Source organism: Aedes aegypti, chromosome 2 (genome assembly GCF_002204515.2).
Source record: "Aedes aegypti strain LVP_AGWG chromosome 2, AaegL5.0 Primary Assembly, whole genome shotgun sequence".
NCBI lineage: Eukaryota > Metazoa > Arthropoda > Insecta > Diptera > Culicidae > Aedes > Aedes aegypti.
In genome coordinates, this window is record NC_035108.1 from 469,833,105 (window position 1) to 469,854,661 (window position 21,557).

Genomic DNA, 21,557 nt, shown 5'->3' on the forward strand with positions numbered 1-21,557 from the left:
GCTCCTGGAAAAACATTATGATTCCAAATTTTTTTTGGGCAGCGAATCAAGAACAAGGTAATGTTTATGTGACATTCAAGTAATTACAATAAAGATCAGAATGTTTTATAAAAATGTCCAATATTATAAGTTTTGATTCGATACAATCAAAAACAAGTTAAGTCACTAACTTGGTCACTAAAAAAATATTTGCAATAACCTAGATATCTTTTTATCTAGTTATCATATCCGGGGTAGTTGGTTAGATAGTTATCATAACAATAATCTAGTTATCATACCCTTCATAGAATTTTGATTCACTGTGTAATAGAGCAACTGCAACAAAACATCAATGAGATGTGACAAAACCATTCATTCATGCTTTGCTACAATTCGGCCGACGTGTTGAATAATATTTGACCTCTCGCTTATCACTCACCTATCATGTCCATTTCCTATAGCGTGAAATGCATAGTACACCTAACAAAAACAACACAACAACGATTTACTACAACTTCTTTCATAGTCGATTACGTATATCCAGCATTTGAATGTTTGAATGAAACAAGTATCACCACCACAGAAAATGCCGTCGGCAATTGGTTTGAGGTTATTTCACTTGCTGCACGCGTTCGGTTTGCACAATTTTCTTTATTTCTTACTGTTTCGCGAAATCGTGTTTTGCATCCAACTGCACACTGGTCGAAATATTCACTTGTAAATACTGAGATTCCCGTGGTCGACACCGACCCGAATTGGCTCGCTCTATTGCAATCACATTAGCACATAAACAAACACTTCCTCTCCGACTAATTGATTGTCGGTCACTCGAAAAAAAAATATCACCCCGTGCCAGACGTCGTGAACGTCGTGGTCTTCAATCCAAGCAACCCGACCGGATCAACTGGATCGGCGGAATTCGTCTGGCGGGCATGTGGAAGAACGCAGAAGGCTGTGGGAGTGGGCGAATCGCACTCATTAACACGCACCAAAAAGGGCACCCCGAGCTGTAGCGGGAAGGGTTGCACCTACCACAAAAGCTACCGTACGTGGCAGTGAACTCGTACCGTGAACCCGAAACGATAACTTCCGCACGCGACCAAGACTTGCGAACACTACTGACGCAAAGGCGGCTACCGAAACCTCACAGTCTGCGAACCGGATACCGGCAACAACAATATCGAGAATCCGACAATCGACGACAGTCACTACCACTGCCCCATTGGCCACGGAGAGACCTCTCTTGGACCTGCTGCACACTCGTGCCACACGCTCTGCGGGTGCTTCTTGGGGAGCTCAAACTGTTTTGTCAATCTATCATCGTTCGACTCGAACAACACTAATTAATAAAGTTATAAAAATCAAATAGATAGCCGCCGGAATTGCTTGCCGGGAGAGGAGAGACGAGTTGGCTTGGCTTCTTGTACTTTTTTCTTCATTCCTCCACCTTGCTTTGAACCCCCAAAAAGGTATCTTCCTCGGATGTTGGACGGGGGGTGCTCCTGTTGAAGCATTCTAACTCTTTCGCTCTCATTTTATCATAAAGGGCGAGGCTTGCTGTCCCTCTCTCTTTCATGGGGAGCCTCCCTGCACCCACCACATAGTCATCCACGTGTTCTTCGCTTCTACTATCGCACAGCCGACTATGATGAACACAGAAAAGCAGCACCACACCAAACGGTGATGATATCTATCGCAGTAGTCGTCACAAAACGTCGACGTCGAGAAGCAACGGAGTTTCGGCGCGGTATCAAAGCGGCCAGCGAGGAGCGAGCAGATCAAGCGAATCGAGCGAGCGAGCGCAATAACAAACGACGAGACAACAACAAAAAAAAAAACAACAGAAATGACGATAAAAAAGCACATGCGTTAGCATCGGAACGTCAAATGGGACTAAGAAAATGTGCCTCTCGTATTGCAATACGCTTTCGATATGCACCGAGAGGGCGAACTTGGACGGAGACATCGTCTTCGTCGGGAAGGAACGCAAAGGGCGAGAAAACCCCCCCATCTCAAAGGGGGGTACCCGCGCACCAGCAAAACAATGAGATCGGTGGCCACCCGCGATTTCACCGTGAGCTGCTTCCTTTCTTGTCCCTTTTGGGAGAAGAAACCATACTCGGAAGCATCCGTCACCGATACACTGGCAGCGTGCAGCGCCAACAGCCTCGCAGCGAAACGTGAGAGGGAGCACTCTCACCGAAGCTCGCTTATCTTGTCATGGTTCGACTTGAGCAGAGTGCAAAAGTTTCGTCAAGTTTTCCCGCTACCAATCGCAGTATGCTCCCCAACTCCGCACATTAAGGGTATGCGGTATGCATTATTTTTGCAGTTTCACGTTGAAGTTAGCTGTTTTGCTTCACTGAGTTATGCAGTGTCTTAAGATATATGATACAGCTGATATAAGTTGCGTAACGAATCACATGCTTTTTTTTTTTCAAAAATATTTGTAATGAAACATGATACAGTAATACCTCGATATAACGTAACCTCGATATAACGTAACCTCTTTATAACGTAACTCGATATAACGTAATTTTTACCTCGATATAACGTAACTTTTTTTTTGGCTCCCATTTATTTGTCCAATTTTCATTGAAAACATGATATATGAACTACAATAATTATTCTTCAAGATTCAAACTACAACAAATACGAAATCAAAGCAATGCAAAGGTTTAATATAACTGAATACAGTCATAAATCGATATCGAGTGAGCTATAAGCTCAATGTTAAAACCAACATTTTGTCATTGCTGTACATTTGTATACATCATTCTAATTTATTTTTGTTACATTAACGCTGCTACTGGAACCAAGCCTGTTAATCACTTCATTTTTTTATGTAAACTTTAATTAATATTGATTTAGACTTAGTGTTAAAAAAAAACAAGATCAAACTAAAATTTGTAAATTTAGTTATTACTTCAGGAATTCTTACAAATATTCTTCAAATGATTTCTCCAAAATTTTTATTTCTCCTAGAATTTTTCCATGGATTCTAGTTGAAGAATCATTCGGAGGATGCCTCCAGCGACTCCTCCAATAATTTCTTCACGGACTGATATTAAACTCTTCTAAAACATATCCTTAAAATAATTCCAACTGGCATCTCTCAGGAATTCCACTAGTTAATATCAGGGAGGTATTCATGATTTAAAACCTTTGAGATTTTCTTCTGAAATGAAACCAGATTTTTTTTCAAATCGATTTTAGAGATTCGTCCAAGAGATTCTAGGAACATTTGATCAGTATTGTCTTAACGAATACCCGTCTAAATTATTGTTTGAGAAATTGCATTAAAAAGTTCTCATTGAATTTCACCAAGAAACAGTTCAATTATTTCTTTATGAATTTCTACAGAATATGTCCAAGAACTGTTCCCAAAAAAATCCAGATTCTAGGATTAATCTTGATGTTATCGTCTATAAATTTGTCTATGTTTCTTGATTACAAAAATATATTCAGGGATTTGTTCAAAAACTGAGAAAATTCCTCAGATCCCCCATGGAACTCTCTTAGCATACTGCCGATAATCCACCACGTACTCGTTCAAAAACTTTTCCATAGAAAATCCCTCAAGGATAGTTTTAGTTTTTAAAGTAGTTTTCTTGTGATTTCTTCATTAAGGGGCCGTCCATAAATGACGTAGCATTTTTTCACTGATTTTTTATACCCCCCTCCCCCCTCGTAGCATTTCGTCACAAATGCTGATACTCCCCCTTGAAAAATACGTAGCATGTCATTTTTATATACCCTATATTTTTTAAATTTATTTTTCTTAGCGACTGGGCTGAAACAAAAAAATCTGAATTCAGAAGTTCAATACAAAGTTTGATATTAATTACTGACTTAAATGTAAGGATAATCTAACGAATAACAGTTTGATATACAGTAGCGCACAATAGTAATTTGGAAAACAGTTTTAAATAAACATATTTCTTGTTTAAGTTACATAATCTTGGTTTCCAGTTTCACATAGTCTAAATTGTATAACTTTTACTGTTGTTACTTTAAAAAAAAACAAGTTTACAACAAAAAAAAAGTGAAAACATAAAAATAAAATTCTTTGATTGGATTGATGAAGCTAACAGTAACGAGTTAAAGTACAATATATTTTATAATGTATTAAACAGAAATTTCGTTATATAAGAGGATTGTTTTTAAATTTTTCGTTGTTAGGAAATAGATTTCAATGAAAATGATCAACAAAATATATTAATGAGAAATGGATCTTCATAATCCAGTTAAAAAAAACAGCAATTGGTGGTCAGATATATTTTTTTGCGATTATTATACAAATTATTCATCTCTATTAATACTTCAGCTGAACTTCATTATCGTTAACCTAAAAAATCTTACACAACCTTTAATGAAACAATTGAATAATAAAAATAATCTTTCTTCAAATTACCGAGTTATTAAGAAAATTGAATGACAGGGCAATTTCGATAACAATCGAATCTGTTGTCCTCATCAATATTCAGGCTATTCCATCAAGAGCATTGATATATCAAAACAAATAGATGAGTTGATTGGGTGGAGATGAATGCATAATTCACGGAATAAATATCTTCTTTTAATGTAATATTTGCCAAAAAGAGCATATATCATTCTCTTAACAAAAAATAAAGCCCCAACAGAAAAAAATGAATATAACTAAAACGGTTGACTTCATGTCTTGTTAACAAATGGGAAAACAATGTTCTCCAAGTCGTTAAAGCATTGATTTATTATTAATTTATTAAACTTTTATTTTGTTTATTTAAAAAATCATTAAAGTAGCCAAGAATATAATATAATATTCACATAATTATTTAAAACTTAAAAGAATCTGTTTGAATGCATTTATCGAGAAAATCTAAAATTTCATAGATTTTTTTTAAATCTTGTCATATGAATGTTTTGAAGCTCAATTATCAATTTATAACCCAAGTCTGTAAGTCAACAAAAAAAAAAGTTTAATAAAAAATAATTTAATGCCATTTTTTTTCAGCGCCTCTCTTTTACCGACATAATTCAAAATGCTACGTCCACTAGCTAGGACCCTTCCCTCCCCATCGTCACACATCGTCACAAATTCGTGAAGCCCCCCTCCCCCCTAAAAAGCTACGTCATTTATGGACGACCCCTAATTCTGAATAAAAAAATTCCAAGAATTCTTGGAACATTCATTTTATAATTCTGTCAAGAAATTACAAAAGGATTTGTTTTAAGAGTTTTACCATGAGATTAAACAAAAAAAATGGAAAAAAAAATCTTGGAGTTCCACAATTGCCTGCATGAATTGTTCATAGACTGTTCAACAATAAATTTTTTAAAGATCTCAATTATTAAATTCTTTTAGAATTGCAGAGGTGAACCCGCCTAAGGCTGAAAGCCTCTATAATAAAGGAAATTAATTCTTTTAGAATTTCTCCAAGTGTTCAAAGATTCCTCCAAAGATTTTACCTGAATACATTTCAGGATTACTGCAATAGAGACGTAAAAATAAAAAAAAAAGAATATATGAAGAAAAATACAAAAAAAACATGGGAAAATATCGAAAAAAAAATGTGTAGGAAAGACTGAAAATAACTGCTAGGTCAATATTATAAATTTAAGACCCATTTTCTCATCAAACAATACATGTTGAACGAAATTTAGAAAACAAAATATTTTGCTTCAATATAACGTAACCTCGATATAACGTAACGAAAATAAAAGTAGAGTTACGTTATATCGAGGTATTACTGTACCTCAATTTTTAATTAATCAGGTATCATTTCTGATCTACTCAGAGGCTGACCATACGTGCCGTATTTCACGGGACAGTGGACCTTGTTGAGCTGTCCCGTTGTTTCATTGAAAATGCTCAAATTGTCCCGTTAATGTTTTAAATTATTTTGAGCAGTGTTGATACACTCACACTCAATTCTCAATCAATACGCTCTCCCGTGAGAGCAAATTTATTAGAGATCTGCATCGCAAATCTCACGCTTGAGACCCTAAAAAATGATTATGTCGCAAAAACCGCCAAAAACTCGAAAACCCCGAATGTTGTTGTTTACTTTAGAAAGGATTACTATAATTTTACCAGCCTAACAAGAAATTATTGCCGTTTGTGAGTAAACTGTGGAAATACGAGACAATGAGCCAAACAGGTGAGTCAACTCTTCCATGATTTTTTGACTATTGAGTTGCGTAATTGACAACTCACACATGAAAAATCTCAAGCGTGAGTTATGAGAAATTGAGTTTTTATCTTATTCATCTATTTTTTTCAGTAGAGTAGATGGTTCGTTCTCGGTACGCCGAGAGGGTTCGCGTTGTGTGAGTGTGAAAAGATATTCGTGTTCAGACGAGGATGGATTACCAACTGGTGAGCTCGTTTTATGGTTCATCACTACATGTGTCGTCATTATTCCTGCTTCATATAATATAAAATATGTATTCGAGATTTTTTTTTTAAATCTTCTCCAAAAACTTCTCGAGACAAAAGTGCAAAACTAGCTCTAAATATGAGTCGTATTTTTCCTCCCTGGATCGCATCAAAGAGCAAAGTTGACTCCCAGATCTTCTCCTCCCTCACTAATAAACAAATTTCCCGTTGTGATTGTGGAGATGCAGCGGATTTCTCGGTCTCTAGAAGCAACAATCATTGCACCCTAACTTTCCTTCCCCATCCCAAAAAGAACTTTGCCAGCGCCATTGATCAATAATATTAGATCTGCTAAAATTTTACTTCTAGAGTAAGCGGAAGCTCCCATCGCTTATTCATTTGGATCGTAGTGCAATTCATACCAGTTCCAATCAAGCACGGAGTTGCAACCATTGACATGTAGAGTTAGTCTTGCCATGCTATGCTATTAACCCATTTTTTCAGTAAATTTTCTGATTTAGAGTTATACTTGATTTGTAGTAAATAAATTATTATGATTAACGTTTTACTTATAAATGCTTATGTAATCTAGTAAATTGAGTAAAAAGTCACATAAATAAAACTACGAAAATAATACATACTCACCTTAAATAATCCAAATGCATCAGAGATGTGTTCGGAATATTTGAACTTCAGTCTGATTTTTGAAACTTGAGGGGGACAAATGTTTGAGATGGGTCCAGCAATCGGACCTATTCTAAATCTTCTATCAAATTTTTCAGTTCTCATGCTTATACAACATTCGTATTGCAGAGAAACATCAACTGATGTTGGGTTTTCGCCTTGCAATTGCTTAAGGCCCAAGTAAAAATGAAGTAAATGTCAAAAGAATAGAAATATTAGTAGTAGAACGCTAGTGGCGCTGTTGTCACAAAACTGAATTAATTTATAATTACCTTTACTATACTATACATGTTGTAGAGGATGATTCGTTATTGTTCGTGTATGCTCTGCTTGACACGGAAAGGAGAAGTTGCGCGCCGCCTATACGTCAACAGCGCAATTAACTTTGGAGATATCCCCAATTCTTCGACAGCGATAAAAGCCCAAAAGGGGGTTTAAGTTTATCATGGCGTTCAACCATCTTCCGAGACACCTTTCTAGCATTGAATATCGTTCTCTTTCTCGCCGCAAAGCACCATCTCGACGCCATCAACGCAAGTGGATCGGAACGCCACCAACGAATCAAGTGTTTTCTAAAAATGTTCTGGAATAATGTCTGAAGAATTGAAGTTATGTTCAAATAGTGTTTAAGTGAAATGAATTAAGTAATAAAAGTGGAGTAAAATAAAGTAGAGTTTAATAAAGCAAGTGAATGTGTACTCCTGAACTATATCCGCTATTCTAAATTAAATGAAGAACTCTAACTGTGAATTTGTCTCTGGGAAGATCCTTCGGTGTAAATAAATATCCGTTGCTGCTCGCTGTGCTCTCGACAGTTATGTTTTTAAAAATTAATTTGACACTTTGAGTCGCGGTACTCACGCTGTCAGCGCGTGGCAAACTAGATGTTCGCCGTTTAAATCGACAAATCGGAAAAAATAAAAAACACACAGCTGTTGTATTTGCACTTGGATATTTTTTGTGTTCAAGTTCGAAGTTTGTATCATTTTCTGTGATCTTAAGATTGTAGCAATAAACATGGAAATTAAAAAAAATCATTTTTTATGAGATTCCTATAGGATAACTACGGTGGTCACACCATTATGGGTCACGTAGTCACGAATAAAGGTCACTGTGTTCCACATGCAATTCAAATAATGTGAGCACTCGATGAAGAGGAAAACAATTATTTTCAACCAACAAAAATTCTGGGATAATTTTCAGATTTCCATACAAAGGCGGCAATAATTGTATGAATGGATCGGAACTTGTCCTTTCTTGTCTTGTCCGTTTCATTGGGGCTGCCTATATTTGATTACCGAGAGTTTTTTTTTCTCAAAGTTTCCATTTTCGCATGTGGAAATGCTCTTTAAGCTGAGAAGCATTCACTGTCTCGAAGGGGACGTAATGCCAAGTAGAAGAAGAAAAAGAAGAAATTTAGCAGCTAAATTTTTGTTCTGCAATATGTGTACTTTTTATCTATACCAGCGGTTTTCAGATCATGCTCCGCGGAGCACTTGGTGCTCCGCGAAGCCTTGGCTGGTGCTCCGCGACCATCTTGAAGATTTGTACCAATGGCTTGAAATATTTCATTTTTATGCGTTCAAATAGGGTAGATTGCCAATTATTGCACAGGCGCTTTAGTTTTATCGTTTTATCAAACCAAGCCATACCTATAATTTTCAAGAGTACAAATTTAGAGAACAAAACAATCGATCGTGCTGTAAATTTGGTCGATTAGTAACTCGTTGGTTGCGACCAATTGATCGATTTTTCATTTAAGACCACTTTTGTTCCCTAAATTTGTGTTCGTGGCAAAATTCTCGAAAATTTGCGGGTTACCAAAACTATTAAACCAAATTCTACGGCTTGGTCGCGGTTACATAGTTATGATCACATTTTAGATAAAAAAAATCATGTTTACAATGAAAATATACTTTTTGTCCTGCGTTTGTCAATTTTCGTAGCATTTCGCTGGATTTTCAAAATTTTGCGTCGAAGACCAAATTTCGCGTCGAAAGCCAAATTTCACGGCTGCTGCAAAATCGAGAGCTTCCATTGTTCCTATTTATGATGGATGACGACATTTTTCTGCGAGTCTTATACACACGGTGCCAACATGTCGATTATTATCAAACTTTTACATAACTCTTTGGGAAAACGTTCAGCATTTGGGCTAAGATTTTGTAGTAGGAAGATTGAAAACAATTTGCCGGCAAAATTTTTTCCATACATTTTAAATGGGACAGTATCAGCTGCAATATTGGATTTTCTTGAATAAGTATGGAAAACAACCCTTAAAGTTAAAAAATCAAATTTTCTCCGACAGAAAATTGTGAAACTTTCAGGGTGTGAAGTTGCGAATTTCATCAAAATTATGAATATTTTCGTGAGTGTTGAACTTGTAGTTATTCCATTCAAACACACTAATAAAGGGTTAAAAACACATATTTCGCTTCAGAAACTCGCTCAGTTCTTAGAACTGAAAATAAAAATGAAACAGAATTTCTTAACGAAAGCAATTATGCCTTTCCAAGTCACGAATTAAAACACTTTTGATGAAAAACCAAATCTAATTTCATGTAGTTGCCTTATTGTCACAAATTAAGTCTGAAATTAAAAAAAGCTTGTTTTATTTAATAAAACAAATCTTCTTTATTTATTGATCCACCGTCTTCGACAATAAGTCGTACAGACTGTAAAAAAAAACTTAAAACTATAATTCTTCATTGCATTTTACAGTCTTTTCAGATTACAAACAATATTCTTCATTAACACATCAGCATTATACATACAAACTCGTAACGTTGAATCTAAAAACATGAATAATAACAACAACAACAAGAAAAAAAAACATTAACGAAATAATCATCATTCAATAAAAAGGACTAAATTTATGAAATTATCTATATACACTATTCGACTCATGTTTCGGTTGACATATACGAAGGTTTCCAGGAGTCGTTGAATCGGTTAACGAACTCTCGGAACTTAATCCCTTTCGGCCAGGTAGAAGCAGTCATTGCTGCCGGTTTTAATCGTTTATCCAAAACTATCCTGAACGACACATAATCCAGCGAGACAGTGTTCCTCCTTTTCGGTATTAGCTTCACGACATCGTAGCACGGGAACGTTGCTCCAAGCTGCTTAGACACCATCAAGCTGATATCATCCTCGGTTGCTCGTCTGTCAATATTGGATAAATACAACGAGAACACTTCGGTCTCGTGATCAGATGTTTCGTTTGACGATTCTGTGCGTTCGTGCAGTTTTGTATTGCTTATGATGTCGTTGGTACCGTCGAATATCTTGGGCGAGGAGATAGGTGTAGAATGCGAGACAGATGAATTTTGGTTTTGTATAACCCTTGACAACGTGAGAGCAATTTCTGCAACTGTGGTCTTCAGATCGTTAACGTCATCAACGATCGATCTCGGCAAATCGGTGTTAGTAGCTGCATCGTTGAAACTTCGTTCCCTCATTCTGCAGAAGATTTTCATGCAGGGATCGCAAGTCCATATAATATTGCATGATAGAGCACATAAATCCGATTCTCGCACACCAACACAATCTGCGTGGAATGATTTGCCGCAAATGCCTTCGCAGACAGTGTACAACTCTGTGTGCATATTGATGGCAAGCGTACACTTTTTGCAATGTCGTTCCATTGTAGATTGATCCATACTGGCACCAAATTTCTTCGCGAAAATTCCAATAGCAGCCGCAACAAATCAGTTCAAAACGTACAGCACCAAGTTATCCACAAGATAAGGTTGAGAAGAAACTATGTTTATCGAATTACAGAACTTTTGACTTGCGAGATTTAGCGTTGTTAAAATGACACGAAATCAACGATTGGAGAAACAACACAAGCGATCACAACAACTTCTTAGATAAGAATTAAAGGTCTCATAAACTCAAAGTAAAAATTGAAAACTCTAGTAAATTTGATCTCGAGATCTAGAAATAGCAAATTCAATATTGTTAGGACTTTCCGTAGTAAGATCAAATGAACGTAGAACAAACACAACGAAATAAAAAAAAAACTTAATTTTGCCTCATTGGATTCGGTTCCATAGTATTTTACGAAACCATTCGAAATATCGCATACCATTACCTCTCCTCCCATGCTGGTTTCCATGGAGAACGGAGAGTGAGCTTTCTCTCCCACAGCACCCGCGGCGGCGGCATGGCTTGCTGCGCTGCTACCAACAGACGACGAACGGGCAGCTGATTGTGTTGGTCGTCTCCCCGCGTGATAAAAAAGCGCTCGAGACTTTTTAGATTTTAAACTGTGTGTGAGGGGGCACCGTTTTTTTTTTTTCGTCAAGTTTTTCCCTTGCGAGAGTGTATTGGTTACTGTGGGCATGCTGTGAAGGGGGAGCCGAGATTTTTTGTACAGCTGTATTGTAAAAAGTGCCGAAGGGGAGGCGACCGATATCGTTTGTGCGAATGTATGAGATATGGTAATAGCGTGTGGGGGCGCGCAAAAGTGTAAAACCTGTCCACGGCAAACAATGCCCCACAAACACTTTGCAGAGCGAGAGATGTGTAGACAAAAAAAAAAATAAACGAATCGAAGCGAGGTGGCGAATCGAAAGGGTGGGAGAAATCATATTCATATTATGCTTCTCCAATCAGAGAGGTGCGCACTCGGGCTTAATGCGCGATATTGTATGCGCATTTTTATGCTAACTAGATGATAATGAGGCAGCACCATTTTCCATCGAGTCCCGACGGCAATTCAATGGTAGTGCGATGGTTTTGTCGTCGTGCTTCGCTATCCTTGTCTCGCGTTTGCAAAGCACTTTTATGTGGAATCGTTAGAGCGAATTTTATACATACAAACGAATAATAATATGATATAAAAAACTTTTTACTGCTCCGTCTGGAGGTAATTTATAATGCATGCAGCATCAACGGAACCATCATGTGATATATGGCACAATATGAGATGCCAAGTAAGGGAGTAAGATAGTTGTTCTTGGATCATTGCTAGCTTTAAGTTTTTGGTTCGCAAGGTTCTTAAAGCGTATAATACTCTGGTTCGCTCCAAGTTTTTGTTTTTAAATTTTGTAACTCCACTGGGTATGATAGCAAACTGAATTGTAGGAAGACAAACGATTAATTATTCTTGTTTTCTTGTTGTTATTCTTTCTGGCGTTACGTGCCACTGGGACAGAACCTGCTTCTCAGCTTAGTGTTTTTCCAGAGCACTTCTAAAGTTAAAAAATTGAGAGCTTTCTTTGTTAATTGACGATTTTTACATGTGAGCCAAGCACGAAGATACGTTTTGCCCTGGAAAGTCGAGAAAAAAACAGATAACAGAAGAGATTTTCATGAGTTTGTTTGCTATTATTCAGCTTAATATGGGATTATAGTCCTGTAAGCATGTACAAAAATCCCAAACAAAATTAGCTTAAAAGGGATTCATTTCTTCAGCAACATCCTTCATTAAGGTTTGAAGAATGTGTTTCCAATATGGGATGATATGTTTCTACTTACATTACAGTACTATCGTGTTTGGAACATTTCTCATAATGTCTCCATAGTAATTTCAATGTAAACCTACATTGTCTTTGGGCCACCTTTAAATCACCACCTAGAAACCTGAAAATTTCACACTATTTTTATTGTAAGAATGGTAAAGAGCATATAGGAGATTGGATTTTCAAATATTTTTTTTTAATTCGAATCGTCCTAACGTGGCTCCTACGAATCTTGATCTCAGAATAAAGCTTCTTTCATATTAGTCAAATTCAAGCCCCATCATTGTGCTTCAGGTGAACCTTTTGCACACGATTGCTGTTTCCTCATAATCCTCCAGCAACTATCACGTTTTAGATACTTATTTTCTGAAATGAAGTATGAAAAGATGAGTACCATAATCCGAACCGTTTTTTTTATCTATATAAATAAAAATGGAGTGGTGTTTGTATGTCACGAAATGGCTTCCGAACGGGTCAATCGATTTGAATGATTATTTTTCCGTTTTGTTCGTCAAGTGTTCCGACGTGTTTGTGTGTATAAAAATCCCAGGATATTCACCGGGAAAGTTGGAAAAACGAGCGTGAACGGAACTGTCATTTTGTATGGGACGATCCATAGCGTTTTCCAACAGCCTACTTGATGGCAAGACGAAGTTTGCCGGGCCCACTAGTTAATATATAAAACATTTCTTGAAATTGCAAATGTTACGAGTATAAATTTTTTAAAACAAGTACTGAAACCGATCGCTTGTAACTATATCTTCTTCTTCTTCGTTCTGGCGTTACGTCTCAACTGGGACAAAGCCTGCTTCTCAGATTAGTGTTCTTATGAGCACTTCCACAGTTATTAACTGAGAGCTTTTTTTGACGATTGACCATTTTTGCATGTGTACATCGTGTGGCAGGGTTCCGGGTCATTTGGCCGAATGCCATTTGGCCGAATGCCGTTTGGCCGAACGCCATTTGGCAAAAAGGGTCATTTGACCGAACGCCATTTGGCCGAATGCCTTTTGGAACCCTTTGAAAACAAAAGTTAACTATAGTAAACATGGATTTATTATGAATTTCAAAGAACTTATTCAGCTTATTCATAAAAATAGGAAATATCATCATTGATATACATAAGCTTTTTAGTGTTAGTTGAAGAAACAGTCAGAGCTGAAAGAAGAACATCCTAAATGTAAGCAGTTGTTCAATGCTATGTTAGTGGCAATAGCCACCAGCAGATGTTTTGGCATCGCGTTTGTAGTTAACTATTGACAGTAACTGAAACAGTTTAAAACTTATTCGTCCTTCTGCTGGATCGGCTTGCTTCGATCCCTCGAATCGTACTAAGTAATATATGTCATAGTTCTGACATCAACAAGTCTTGGCTTCTTCTTTTCACAACGGAGAAACAGTGTACTTATTTGACGTAAGTGTTCACCGAGTCGTTTATTGCTATATTCAAGAAACGGTGCAGTGTTCAGTTCCCAAGTTGTAATTTGAATCTTGGAGGAGAATGACATCTCATCTACACTCTTAAAAATAATGAAAATCACTCCGAACGTAATTCACATTATGACTGAATGGCACATTATGTAAGTGATGAAATGACGTAAAGATGGGTTCTGAAAGATGTATTGAAAGAAAAATGTTATTTTACATGATGAAGGACATGTAAACGATGCCGCTATGATTGACATTTCCCGAATCAGACACCTTCTTCTTTCTGGTGTTACGTCCCAACTGGGACAAAGCCTGCTTCTCAGATTAGTGTTCTTATGAGCACTTCCACAGTTATTAACTGAGAGCTTTCTTTGCCGATTGACCATTTTTGCATATGTATATCGTGTGGCAAGTACGAAGATACTCTATGCCCTGGGAATCGAGAAAATTTCCTTTACGAAAAGATCCTCGACCAGCGGGATTCGAACCCACGACCCTCAGCATGGTCATGCTGAATAAAAAAAAAAGACAATTTACACCGTCTTCAGCCAAAGGCTGCACAGACTGAACATTGCTAACATTAGACAACGGACACATGGAACGACCAGTGGACCAGTGAAGAATTTTTCGTTTGACGAAAAGTTTTCTCCGACTGGGGCGGGAATCGAACCCACACTCCGTAGCGCAATACGCCTAAACGACTGACGCCGCTAACCGCACGGCTACGAAGCCCATAGCTGCGCGTTTACCGCTACGGCTATCTGGGCCGAACCAGACACCATCGTATTTAACATGAGACACAAATTCACGTCTTTTGGCTCGCTTCTTTTATGTGCATCCAAAAGACGTAAAATCGCATGATTTTTTCGGAGTGTGTAAGTTAACCCTTGAGCTAAAAAAATATGTTTTCAATAGAACGTATTTTAAGGTTTAATTAAATTAATTATGAAAAATATTTCCCTCTTGAAAGAACAGCCTATGACCAAAAGAAGGATAAATCTCTTATGAAAATTAAAACAAGTGCAATGCATATAATAATTTATTTCACCAGTACAACAACAAAGAATTGCCGATGATTTAAAGAAGGAAAAATTCCCAATTAACATATAAGGTCAATCATTGCCGATAGTAATGGAACCAGTATAACTAGAAAGAATAGCCTATGTTTAAAAGAAGGAAAAATTCTGATGAAATCATTAAAAACACTTGAGACCTTATTACACCGTTGGTAATTCAGTGGCGAATCAATCATCACCTCAGAGTCTTAACGTGAAGTGTGGAGTTCACAACTTCGTCCTGAATGAAAGGGTCGATGTTATCATTCTCTTGGAGCTCTTATATAGTGACAAACATGACGTCCCGTCACAGCATAAAAATCAACAAATTAATTTGCTTATCAATTATTGGGTCACACTTATGAATCCTACACATCAGCGTTGTAGCAATTTTTTAGTTCATGATTCGGCCAAACGGCATTCGGTCAAATGACCCTTTCGGTCAAATGGCATTCGGCCAAATGGCGTTCGGCCAAACGGCATTCGGCCAAACGGCGTTCGGCCAAATGGCCGGACACCGTGTGGCAGGTATGAAGATACTCTATGCCCTGGGAATCGAGAAAATTTCCTTTACGAAAAGATCCTTGACCAGCGGAATTCGAACCCACGACCCTCAGCATGGTCATGCTGAATAGCTGCGCGTCCAACTTTTTTTGGCCCTTTTTTGACATAAGTAATTGGTGCGTTCACAAAAATAGTCTTATTTGAGAAATTTTTACCTCAAATGAAAGCTTAGAAGTATAGGAGTAATCAGGGTAAAACCGACACTATGGATAGTCGATCTTACCTTTGATTTTACATATTTTAGCAGATTTTCATGCAGTTTCCACCACACTCTTTACTTGTGAAATGTTGTATTTCGAATGGCATTACAACTGACGCTAACAAAATCATATTGGATAACCTAGAAGAAACAGCAGCTTCAATATTTCGCTGTTATTCTTTAACTATTCCGCATGTAAAATTTTTAAAATGTCATTTTTTTGTTCTGCGTCTACATAATTATTTACTATTATTAAGTTGATACAACATGAAGGACAATTTAGTTTTTCGACAGCTGAAAACGTTATTGAAAAATAAATGTCCACTCGTAGTAAGATCAACACTTTCATTTGAGGTAATAACGGCCACATAACGGCCTACTTTTCTTACCAAATAAAACAATGCTGAAAAGAAGCACTTTTTTATTCTGTTTTCGAAGTTTCCAAAATAATATCTGAGTTTCTCAATGGCTTCAACAACTAGTGATTTTGATTTCACATCCGTCGGATGATGCAAATCCATTCCGATAAGGGATTCTGGCTTGTAATTGGATCATCAAACAGACGTAGAGGAAAGCAATCAGTTTACTCTCTAAAAGTCGTGATCTTCATGCGGTCGTTTGTTTAAGCAGTTCGGCTCATGCAGATTTAAGTCACATCCCTTGGTTTGAACTCAAATTTTGGGTATATTTTGTTTTCCGTGTCCCTTCGGAAATGTCAGATAGGAACAACCCCAGTGTTAAAACTAAAACCCCTGTGGTATTTTTGTCGACAAAGTGAATGTCAAACATGATCAAAAATGTCAAAGTTCATATTTGGATTTTTTTTTGTTTAAATCAAAGTTTAAATATGTTATAGCCGTTATTTGAGCTGAAAAAATGGCTAAAGTGGTTGCAAGAACATGCTCTTTTATGTTATCAAATAAAAGCAAGAATTCATTAAAAAATTTAGGACGCAATTGTGTGTGGCGTCTCACCTGGTTCGCTTAGAATGTAGAATATAGACTAGCAATGAAGGCGTGAAAATTCGTGACAGCCATTTAACTGTATCACAGACAAACAGTTGTTTTTGGGTAATTAGATTTGTTTTTCAATAATCATCGTACCAGCAGAAGAATTACCCATGGAATAATTCTTTACTTGTTTCACGCACACTTTCAGTTACGCAACTTTTAGTAAATACTACTAATATTGAAATCTCATACTTTCTTTAAGAGAACAATGCGTGTTGCATGCTCTAGCGGAGGCAATCAGAAGAAACATAATCTATTCGTGTTTTTTGATGTTCTGTGAATGTTTAGTGCATGAGTGAAATATGCATCATTATTTGCGCGTTTTTATTTTGTACTAATTATAACTTTTCTTTGGGGCCTTCCTTAGCCGTGTGGTTAGAGTCCGCGGCTGCAAATCACAGCCATGCTGAAGTGTCTGGGTTCGAATCCCGGTCGGTCCAGAATCTTTTCGTAAAGGACTTCCCTGGGCATAGAGTATCATCGCACCTGCCACACGACATACGAATGCGAAAATGGCAACTTTGGCAAAGAAAGCTCTCAGATAATAACTGTGGAAGTGCTCATAAGAACACTAAGCTGAGAAGCAGGCTCCGTCCCCGTCCCGTCTTACTCTACATATTACAGTGAAACCTCCATGAGTCGATATTGAAGGGACCATCGACTCATGGAAATATCGAGCAATGGAACAGTAATCCTTTGGAAAGCTGCTTCTAGGGACCATCATAGTAACCATGAAATTTTGTTTTTAGTATGGTTCCATGAGTCGATATCGAGTCATGGAACATCGACTCATGGAGGTTTCACTGTATTATTGAAGTACCGTAATCCGGGGCCAATTTGATCAGGTCGGTATCAAAAAGGATTTCCATTTAAGAATGCCGAATGTTTTGTTGGCATCATAGACATTTCATGTTTTGAAGTCCATTGTGTTAATTACTGAACTCATTTTTGAAATCACACATTCTTGAATAAGGTGCTTATTTCAAGGGAAATTGCCTATATTTAGGCATATTATGCAGATTTACAAAGTTGAATTTTGCAATAAAATGATCAAATACACGAGTTGTAAGAACTGCGACATCATTTAAGACTCAGGATTCCCAAATGTAGTAAATAGGGAAACTTTTTATTCTAAAACCTACTTTGTTATACACTAATCAATTTCGTCCCTGTGTGTCATATTAATTTTGTTATGTTATATATAATTTAATGAAATGTTTATTGTTATTTCATAAAAATATTTATTACATAAACTGATAGAGATCAATGAAGTGCTGATTTTGTCGAATACTATTAAGCAATATTTGAATTCCAAAGAGTAACATATCGAAAAGCGGTAGTTTTTTTATGTCCAAACCCAATATAAATACTAAATGAGTCTCGTCATTCAAGTATTTCTCTCGTCTAACGCAAATATACCCGTATACCAGTTCCAGTTACTTACTTGGTTATCGTGTACCATGACACATGCAATTTCATGTTTATGAAGGTTTCCAAGCAGGATTTCAGCGATAGTGATGTAATTTTTTTTTTTGTATATAATTTGACTGTTGCACACATTTTAAGGCCAAATTTCAACAACCCCTCCCCCATCGTAGCCTTTTTTCCCATACCTAATACATGGTTCGTCACAAAATCGTAGACTCCCCTCTCCCCCTGAAATGCAACGGCATTTATGGACGGTTCCTTATGGCTAAGTAGCCCGTCATTCGTTTTTGCAACAATGAAGACTTTTCAGCTTACATTTCAAAGTGATAAAACTCAGTGTTGACAGTTTATATTGACTTGAAAAAGTATCACTGTACGCGCTAACATGCATAAAGTATGCTGATACTTTTTCAGCTGAATCAGTGCAAAACCAACTGATTTTCTTTGATTTAAAATCGTGAGATGAATTAGCAACAATCATCAACGACGCGTACAAATTTTAATGACGGCCTACTTCGCCTTATGTAAACATTCGTTTTCTTTTAGAAATGCCCCCGATGATTTTATCCCATATGTCAAGTTGCTGAGCAACGGAGTTCCTTCCACTGACCGCCGAGCGACGACACTGTTGTTTGTATTCCACCCACTAATCGCGCTACGCTGGACTCTCAAATTTCTCAAATTTTCAACACAAGCGCATGGAAGAGAGTGCTTCGTGAAGCCCAAGCCGGACAGTTCGGTTTTGCGTCGTCCGATAGATTTTGCTCACGATTTCCCGCATTTTTGTCGCCGGAGAATTTTTTTTCCCTGTTTTGGAGCGTCTTGCTGGGTAGGTATTTGGGAAGGCCCAAGCAAGCATAACACATTTTTTCTTGAAAGCGTAATTTTTATGTAATATTAAAACAAACTTTGTATGGTTCGTCACTATAAGTGTCGGCATTATTCCTGTTTCATATAATTTAAAATATATACATGTAATTTTCAGTTTTCGTCATTAATAAAAAAGTCTTTTGAATTGTTCGACATTATAGATGTTGACGTATTTTTTCCAAAACTTCTCGAGACAAAAATACAAAACTAGCTTTAAATATAAGTCGTATATTTCCCCCTTGTCCATGGATCGCATCACCGACCAGAGGTGACTCCCAGATCTTTTCCTCCCTCACTAATAAACACCCTTCCCGTGGTGATTGTGGAGATGCAGAGGTATTCTCGGTCTCTAGAAGCAACAATCATTACACCCTAACATTCCTTCCCCATCCCAACTGACTGTAAGGACTTTGCCGGCGCCGTTATTGATCAATAATATTAGATCTGCCAAAATTGCACTTCGAGAGTAAGCGGAAACTCCCATCCCTTATTCATTTGGATCGTAGTGCAATTCTTACCAGTTCCGATCAATCACGGAGTATCACATGTACAGTCAGTCTATGCTATGCTATGCTATGTCAAGTTGCTGAGCAACGTTTTTGTGCATTAGTGATTGGCAGCTCACTCTCACTACATTCTATATACACCTGTGTGGTACTGAATGAACATTGTCATAGATCTTGTCTTCCAACCCTGTTATGATGGTTGACAATCAAAAGCCTGTTGAAAGAACTCCGAGAATGTAACATCGGATCGGACATTAAACGATCTAGTAGGCATGGCACAACTTCGACGCCTCACTCCTGTAGTAATGTCAGAATGGAATGCAAGGTTCTTCGTGGTGCTCCCGCTTGCCAACAACTATTCAGAGCTTCACAACTCCCCCTTGCGATCATTCGCAAACACTCAATTTTCGAATCGCTGCTTGACGCAATATGGAGAAGAGATGTCAGTTTTTGAGCATTTGATGAATCCCATTGGTAATCATTGTAGGTAGCCCATGGTTTCGTGCAGCTTCCAAAAAGGCATCGAAAGACACGTTATCGAAGGCACCCTCAATATCCAAGAAAACACCCAAGCAGGATTGCTTCTAAGCGAATGCAATCTCGATATCGTATGCAACTTTGTGTAAAAGAGTCACAGTGGACTTTCCAGATTGGTAAGCATGTTGATTCACATGATGAGGCATCTTTGCCATAATAACCATCACTGATGTGATGATCGATAATGCGTTCCAAACATTTCAGAAGAAAAGAGGTCAGATTGATTGGTCTAAAACCCTTTGCTTCTTCATACGACGCACGTCCTCCTTTCGGTATAAACTAATAAATAATAACAGGGTTGGAAGACAAGATCTATGACAATGTTCATTCAGTACCACACAACACCTTCTTCAGTCGTTTTCACCCCATACTACTACATGATACATTTTTTTATAATCTTCATCAGTGATTACTTTTGTTTAATCTATTATTTATCCCGATCTAGTTAACCCATTTACACACATTTCTTATATCAAATACATGAAATTTCTTATGCCTATCAATCCCATATGAGAGACTCTACTAACTAACTCCAAATTATTCGTCCTGCAGTGGTTCTCGAAGTCAAAGCAAAATTTGGTGATCCTTTCTCGTTCAATTACTAATAAAATGTTTCAACAATTAAATCAATGATGATGCGAAGAGAACAAAGACGATGAGCAGATCATTGCAGAATCAACGTCGAATTAATCGTTAAAATTCAACTCATACTTAACCTTAATATAGCCCGAGTAAGAAGAATCTGATCCATTCAAACCATTAGAGGAAAAAGCACAAATTTCCGAGCCGTTAAGAACCGATTAATTTATGAGATTTAGACCTACATTAAATATGAAATTCTGAACACAAAAAATCCTGTGGGTCGAATGTATGTGCATTTTATCTAGGTACTTATGAAAAACAAGATTTCAGCACCGTTCTCTCCGACCACCAAAAGTGGGCAGCAATCTGTATATAATTAACATTTTTTTCAGGATATAGCAACAAGCCTTGTTATTTCACGAAACATGTAAACATATTTTTTTTTTTCAGGAACGCTGTAAAATCTGTTACTACATAAACGATGTTAATATGTTTTCTTTCTAGGACAAATCTCCAAGTTATTTCATATTATTTTATTTAATAATATATTAATATTATTGCATCTTATTTTGAATATATAACGATCAAATGATTTAATTTTATCATATAACATGGGTGATATCGGGAGGGTGCATCAGGGCATCATTGAAGTTACAGCTGGACAATGGAGTGGACTGCCAACCGGAGTCAAGGGTTGAAGTAACCGTAACATCCTTGTAGATGGGTTCTTCTATCCCAACAGTTGTGATGGATTTGACGCGTCCTTCTTATAACAAACCATCCCGTGGATAACTTGACAGATATTGTAAATTTCATTATACTTTCTGTTGGATCATATTATTGGAAGGAGATTCTCTATACATAAAATAACAGATAATTTTCATTC

The 21,557-nt window shown here is 37.1% G+C and overlaps 1 protein-coding gene across 3 annotated transcripts in view; it reads right to left on the reverse strand.

Annotated features, from left to right (window-relative positions):
• The window catches only part of LOC23687865 (protein nubbin), a 493,425-nt gene extending 491,549 nt beyond the window's left edge, over window positions 1-1,876 (reverse strand). For 2 of the 3 annotated variants that reach the window (XM_021848316.1, XM_021848314.1), the window contains exon 1: window positions 419-1,876. In XM_021848316.1, the coding sequence (XP_021704008.1) occupies window positions 419-431 (13 nt within the window). In that variant the 5' untranslated portion in view covers window positions 432-1,876. The remainder of the gene's footprint in view (window positions 1-418) is intronic. The other variant, XM_021848315.1, reaches the window with a different exon arrangement.
• Between the last annotated feature and the right edge of the window lie 19,681 nt (window positions 1,877-21,557).